Genomic DNA, 7,292 nt, shown 5'->3' with positions numbered 1-7,292 from the left:
TTTGAAAACAACATTTTATTGTATTCGGATTTTACATTCTCAGTATTACAAACAACTCATGCGTTAAAAAACGAGCAAACAAACAAATAAACCCCCGATCGAATTCAATCAAAGAACCACACAAGACATCGCCATCACAGGGCTTGAATGCGAGGTTTCCTGGTTCGTTAGCATTCTACGCAGTATTCTACATTTCACCTGCTGCATACAAAACAAACACCGTTTACTTTCAGTGCAGAGGTAAACAAATGAATAGAATATTGTCTAAAATCACTACTTTCACAAAACCAATGTACCTAAACATGAAATAAACAGCATGTGTTTCTGAATGAAACACCGTTGGAAGCACCGTGTTTAACAGGTTTTCCTTGATTATTTCAGTTGTAGACCAGCGTGGCAGGAGGGTGCAGACGTCTGGGCCCGGGGACCAACCCTCCCCAAGCGTGTGTGCGGCCGCAAAGTTTCTTCGATCGCCGTCTTTTTCCTTTTTCAATTAATCGTTCCATCAGCTCCTCTCAAGGTCAAGAATCCTGAGGTAAGGTCCAGGGGGTGGGGGGTCGACGGCGGCTCAGTGGTCCGCCTCGCGACGGGGGCGTATCTTCATCTCGGTGAAGCGCAGCGAGTACTGCCAGCCGGTCCAGCTGGACCACTCCACGCCGTCGGCGTAGGAGGCGTGGCCTCCGCGCAGGTACTGGCCGTTCAGGTTGGATGTATGACAGTTACGGTACCACCAGGCCCCCTGGTAGTAGGACGCACAGTTGTTCTCCGACTGGTCGTGGTCCCGGTCCCTGGTAGTGAAGCGCATCCCCGAGTGCTTCGACAACGAGTCTCCTGGGGAGGCGGTGACACGCACGTGGTATGGAATGTGTACTACTGCAGTACTGATGCTATGGAACATGTACAGCTGCAGTCGTGATACTATCGAACGTGTACTACTGTGGTACCGATGCTTGGGAACATGTATTACTTCAGTCATGATGTTATGGAACGTGTACTACTGCAGACTGCAGTACTGATGCTATGGAACATGTACAGCTGCAGTCGTGATACTATCGAACGTGTACTACTGTGGTACCGATGCTATGGAACATGTGCTACTGCAGTCGTGATGCTATGGAACGTGTACTACTGCAGTACTGATGCTATGGAACATGTATTACTTCAGTCATGATGTTATGGAACGTGTACTACCGCAGACTGCAGTACTGATGCTATGGAACATGTACAGCTGCAGTCGTGATACTATCGAACGTGTACTACTGTGGTACCGATGCTTGGGAACATGTATTACTTCAGTCATGATGTTATGGAACGTGTACTACTGCAGACTGCAGTACTGATGCTATGGAACATGTACAGCTGCAGTCGTGATACTATTGAACGTGTACTACTGTGGTACCGATGCTATGGAACATGTGCTACTGCAGTCGTGATGCTATGGAACGTGTACTACTGCAGTACTGATGCTATGGAACATGTATTATTTCAGTCATGATGCTATGGAACGTATATTACTGTGGTACCAATGCTATGGAACATGTAATACTGCAGTACTGATGCTATGGATCATGTACTACTGTGGTACCAATGCTATGGAACATGTGCTACTGCAGTACTGATGCTATGGAACATGTAGTATTTCAGTCATGATGCTATGGAACGTATATTACTGTGGTACCAATGCTGTGGAACATGTAATACTGCAGTACTGATGCTATGGAACATGTACTACTGCAGTACTGATGCTATGGATCATGTACTACTGTGGTACCGATGCTATGGAACGTGTACTACTGCAGTCGTTATGCTATGGAATGTGTACTACTGCAGTACTGATGCTATGAAAATGACGCCCAACCTGCAGTGCCTGAGTACTGATGTTTTCTTCTGTTAGTACTATGTGTAGTGCTGTATGCAGTACCTGCAGTGCCGGAGTACTGGTCCACGGTTAGAGGGAAGCCGTCCTCCTCAGGGTTGACACAGTTGTGGCACACAGAGAAGTGTGTGTAGTGTGCGTAGGCGGTGGCGTTGTCGAAGTCGGCCATGTCAATGCGCAACTCGTAACCTCCGGAGCCACTGAGGGCGAACATCCTCTGGAGGCCTGAGATGTGAAAAGGGTTAATCACCCTCCTCCTTGGTCCTCACAGATCGATAGGTCAGATCAACTTCTGGTCCTAATGATCGGAGCGCCCAAATATCTGGGTTTTGTGTGTGTGTGTGTGTGTGTGTGTGTGTGTGTAAGTCAGTGTGTCACCAAGCCAGTGCTCTCCGGTGGTTGTTCCAAAGCCATCTCTGTAGGCCTCCCAGCCTCTGAAGAAGTTCACTGAGCCGTCCTCCCGCCTTTGGATAACCTGTTAGAGTGCGCGCACGTGTGCGCACACACACACACACACACACACACACACACACACACACACACACACACACACACATACACACACACATATCAGCCTGTAAGCAGGTTGTTGGATGTTTGCTTGCTAAGCTAATTAGCACCATTAGCTGTCTAAGAAGCTCATGGTCATGGCGTGGAGGGGTCATGACCTCCAGTCACTGTCACTCAGCTCCGAATGCTCCTGGACGTCATGTGAGCAGCTGACCAACATGTACAAGTATCTGTGTGTGTGTGTGTGTGTGTGTGTTCACCGTCCATCCGCCTCCATCCGTGCTCATGTCACAGTAGACCTTGAAGCCGTCAGGCTGGTGGGTGGGGAAGATGGAGTAGACGCCGCTCTGCAGGTGACCAGCCGCCATGATGTCGCTGCAGTCTGCGGGTCTGAGTGCTGAGGGAGACAGACAGGCAGTGAGACGGCGTCCCGTCTCCATGGCGACACTGATAGATCCAGCAACATCGTTCAAACAGCTGGTCAGTAGCTCCGCCCGCTGCTGTGACCACAGGACAGGCGGAGTCTGGAGGAACCAGAGAACGTTAGGGCCATCACAGAGTAAATAAAGTTCTCAGCATGTTGTGAGTGCTTAGAACCCCGAGGAGAAGAGAACGTTCTCCAGGCGCTGAGAGAAGGTTGCGTTTACACTTGCTGTCTCTCTGCAGGTCGTTCTTCAGCCTCCGCAGGCTCTCCGTCTCCCTCTGCAGGCTGGAGGCCGCATCATTGAAACCAGCTGCCACCTTCAGCACGCCTGGGTGACCTTCTGACAGCACCTGAGGCACACACAGATTGATGTTAGGATGACACTGGAGTGTGTCCAGACGTGAGGATGAGCAGGATGTGTCCCAGATGAGGAGGACCTGGATGATGCGTCCTTGCTCGCTCCGCAGCCCGTCCAGCCGCTGGTCCAGGACATTCTGGCCCCTCTTCAGGGACTCGGCCTCCAGCCTCAGGTTGTGAGTGTGTCCCGCCAGGAGTTTGAGGTCCTCGTCCAGCTTCTGGATCAGGCCCCGCCCCTGCCAGTCCTCCGGGTTGTGATTGGTCAGCGCCCGGACCAGGGAGCTCTGCAGCGCCTCCCATCGCAGGAAGCTCTCGCTGTGGTCGGGACAGTTGGGGTCAAGGAAGATGCTGATTGGCTCTCCGTCTCCGACCCGGGACACCGTCACCAAGGCGCTCGAGATCTGCGGGTTTGTGGTGATGATGGAGGAGGAGGAGGAGGAGGACACGGCGCCCCTGTAACCATGACGACAAGCAATGCCAGATCTGAATTCAGGAAGAAAAGTTTCCTCACATTTAAATCTGGCCAACCGATGACCTCTGAACTTGTTTCCAGGCCGAGGTCAGCGCCTCAGAGGCGGAGGGAGAGACCAAGAGTTCCTCCCCTCCAGCCTGGAGGAACCGACCTCCTGGCAGGTCCACATTCACACTGATGGTTCAGTCCGCGCGGCTATCAGGAGCCACGCCGGCTGACTTTTGGCCAGAGACAGGGGTCATGACCTTTGGCCTCAAGGATGGGTCACATGACCCCGCCCCGCCCTGTCAGAGTTTTAGCTGCTAGCGTTAGCTCAGCCCGGGCTGCTGCTCCTCAAAGGAAGCACGCCCAAGAACGAGCCATCAAGGTCATTCCAAAGAGGAACATCTCTGTTTCTACTTGGAGTTCTGTTCAGATCCCAGATGTACCTGGTGATGAAGGGCAGAGGATACTGGTTCAGATACAGGACGCTGACTGTCACGCCGATGACTGTTACCACAGCAACCAAGACGCCAAGTGTCCACAAGCAGAAGCTGCAGCATTTCTGAGTGCAAACACATGCGCACACACACACACACACACACACACACACACACACAAACACAAACACATACACGCTGAAGAAAATGATTGATTCAAATGATCTTTGACTCACATGACCAGAATGTTCTGAGCAGGAGGCTGGAGGACAAGGTTAGGGAGAGGAGGTGGTGTCATGGATGCTGACCTAGAGGTCCTGCTGGAGGGGATGTTGGAGGTGATGGAGTAGATATCAGTGGGGGTGGGGGGCTGAGCCAAGGGTGGAGGGGATGCGGTGGATGGTGGCGGTGGAGTTGAGGAGATGGGATGGAGGTCATGGTGCTGAGGTGGTGGGGTTGAGGTGATGGAGTGGAAGTGATGGTACCAATGTGGTGGAGATGAAGTGATGGGTGGAGGTGATGGAGTGGAGGTGACAGCAGAGGCAGATTAGACCCTGATCCAACAGATGAAGTCCAGATAAGCAGATTAACAGTCTGTCCTTCTTGAGAGACATGGAGGAGTCTGGAGCTGCTCAGCATCCATCATGGTGGAGGGCTCACAGACACACACACACACACAGGTTGGGTTCCGGTCACTCTTCTAAGGAGCCCAGGACCTTGATCAAAGCCCATCGGTGGTCCTCCCTCTGGTCCGTACCGGACTGAACTACAATCCCTGAGGGGCGGAGCCGCAGGCTGGGACCGCCATCCTCGTGGTTCCGTTCCAAGTGGACATGAACTCACCAAATCATAGCAACCTCTGAGGCAGAGATGTCTGCTAGGTGAGGTGGACTGCCGGGCCGGAGGAGACAATGGAGTTGGTTGGTTAACAACTCAGAACCAACCGGCACCAACGTTGACCACGAGTGTTTGGATCAGATTCCTGAGACCTCCTGATATCTGCCGATACTTCCTGATACCTCCACATACCTCCTGACCACCTCCATTCCACACCCAAACATCAGCATCTAAACAACGGCATGTCTGAGTGGGAGGAGTCTGTGACGTCACCGCTGTCCAGGACCTCCAACGGTGGAAGGAATAGCATGCTAATGGCTAAATGGGTGATGGCTCACAGGCTAATGGCTAATGGCTAATGGCTAACAAGGTACCTTGTGTTTGTCTGGACGCTTGGAGTCCAGCTCTGAACTGCTGTTGTTCATGATGGTCCACCTGTCATTCAGCATCATCCTGCAACATACACACAAACAGATGCATACAGAAGCAACACACACACACACACACACACACACACACACACACACACACAACACACAGTGGAGTCAGACCTCTTCCATCTGACCTGGCATCTCTTCAAAACCATTTCAAGACCTTCCAGCCCCCCCCCCCTTCCCCTGTATGCTTCATCCAGTTTCAAGGAGGGCTGGCTTCTCCGGTTCTCCGTGTTCTTGAGGTTCTCGGTGGAACCGAGCTTACCTGTCAGCCTTTAGGGTCCGGCGACGCCACCCGAGGACTGGAGGGAGCCCGTGTCCGATGAGCCCTGATCGTCATGGAAACAGACGAGGCAGCAGGTGCTGAGCGGTCAGGAATCACTGACGGGCGGGGGGGCGATAATCTGAGCAGATTGTGGGATTAACAACACGTATGGCAGCTAATCGCTTACACCCCACACACACACCCACAAAGAAACTGAGTGTAACTATCTATAAGTGTGTGTGAGTTCTTGTATATGTTTGTGTGTATACATGTCTGTATGTGTGTTTTTGTGATGCGTGTTATCTGTGTTTCTATGTGTGTGTGTGTGGTTCTGTATCAGGTTGTCTGTGTTTGTGTCCATGTGTCTTTCTGCGTGAGTGCGTTTGTGTGTGTTTGTGTGTGTGTGTGCGGGTGTGCGGGTGTGCGCGTGCGCTTGTTTGGTTCAGTGTGGGAATGTCTATGTGTCTGTGTGTGGGGGGGTTGTATGTGTGTGTGCGTGGTTCTGTGTGTTGTGTTGTCTGTGTTGTGTTGTCTGTGTGTGTTCGTGTGTGTGTGTGCGCGGGTGTGCGCACGCGCTTGTTTGGTTCAGTGTGGGAATGTATGTGTCTGTGTGTGTGCGTGGTTCTGTATGTTGTGTGTGTGTGTGTGTGTGTGTGTGTGTGTGTGTGTGTGTGTGTGTGCTGGGAGCCCCTCCTGGAGCGGAGCGGCTCTGCGGTCAGTTAATGACTAACACATGTTGCTGAGCAACAGGAAATGCCACAGGTCAAAGCGGAGCTCGCCACAGGAAGTGGAGAAAACAACAATAGCTGGCAACAATAAAAGCACAGCAACAAACTCCTTCAGTTCACCCTCTTACTGCTTTACACACAAGATGAGCAGCATCGTGTGTGTGTGTGTGTGTGTGTGTGTGTCAGCTTTCCATCACAGATATCTGACCCTTCACCCTTTCATTCACCCCCTCACAGTGTAGGGTCTTGTGGACGGAGAACCTGGAGAGAACCCTGCAGGCGGGGGGGCATGGAGACTCGACACTGGGAGAACCTGGAGATCGGAGCCAGGAGGAGGTGGAAGTTCTCCGCTAAGAAGGAGGCTTACCGGTTCCACCAAGAAGGTTTTTCTACAATGGAAGAGGAACATTCTGCCAAAGTCTCCGGGGATCTGTTCGATCCACAAACCTCTCGGTCCTGATGGAATCCATGAGTGAAGATCTAGCAGCAGAGGGCGGTCCGAGGAGATCGGGTCTTTTGCTTTGAAGGGGCAAACAGGAAGCAGCTGTGTGTGTGTGTCCAACTTGACTCTTTGGGAAGAACACGGCGGCAGGTTTGAATTTGGAGACTCATAAAGGAGCAGAGAAGATGGAGGTGCCGGCGAGCAGCGGCTGCAGACCTTCAACGGCCCAAAACCCTCAGCTCCTCAGGAGCGGCCTCCACACGGCCCACGTCTCAAGGTCCTGTTGCCGTGACACCGAGGGTTTTCCTGTTTGCAGTGTGTGTTTGTGGAGGGCCGTCAGGAGCTGGACGCTGAGCTCCGTCTTCTCCTCCGTCGCCTCCTCCGTCGCCTCCTCCGTCGTCTCCTCCTTGGGCTCCGAAGGTGGTTTGGACTTTGGATTTTGCCGTTTTCCAGATGTTTGACTCCATTTTGGAAACCCAGTCAAACTGCAGTATCTTCCAAAGTCCACCTGAGAAGGTTGTGACTAAA

General features: G+C 52.3%; 1 protein-coding gene across 2 annotated transcripts; it reads right to left on the bottom strand.

The window, feature by feature from the left end:
- LOC147221145 (fibrinogen C domain-containing protein 1-like) lies at positions 1–5,730 on the bottom strand. Of its 2 annotated transcripts, none has more exons than XM_086169588.1 (9): positions 5,595–5,730; positions 5,270–5,348; positions 4,068–4,183; positions 3,248–3,620; positions 3,040–3,160; positions 2,647–2,783; positions 2,255–2,351; positions 1,922–2,101; positions 1–831 (listed from the first exon to the last, which is right to left on the bottom strand). In XM_086169588.1, the coding sequence occupies exons 2-9, from the start codon at positions 5,345–5,347 to the stop codon at positions 569–571; spliced, it is 1,365 nt and encodes a 454-aa protein (XP_086025714.1). In that variant the 5' UTR covers position 5,348; positions 5,595–5,730; the 3' UTR covers positions 1–568. The 2 variants fall into 2 exon arrangements, with proteins under 2 accessions (XP_086025714.1, XP_086025713.1); XM_086169587.1 differs by having other exon boundaries at positions 3,034–3,160; positions 5,595–5,728.
- Between the last annotated feature and the right edge of the window lie 1,562 nt (positions 5,731–7,292).

This window comes from Fistularia commersonii, chromosome 22 (genome assembly GCF_037954325.1).
Source record: "Fistularia commersonii isolate RoL2024-O1a breed Wild chromosome 22, RoL_Fcom_v1.0, whole genome shotgun sequence".
Taxonomy (NCBI): Eukaryota; Metazoa; Chordata; class Actinopteri; order Syngnathiformes; family Fistulariidae; genus Fistularia; species Fistularia commersonii.
The sequence above is the reverse complement of the archived record's forward strand: the minus strand, read 5'-3'. Positions and strand labels throughout refer to the sequence as shown.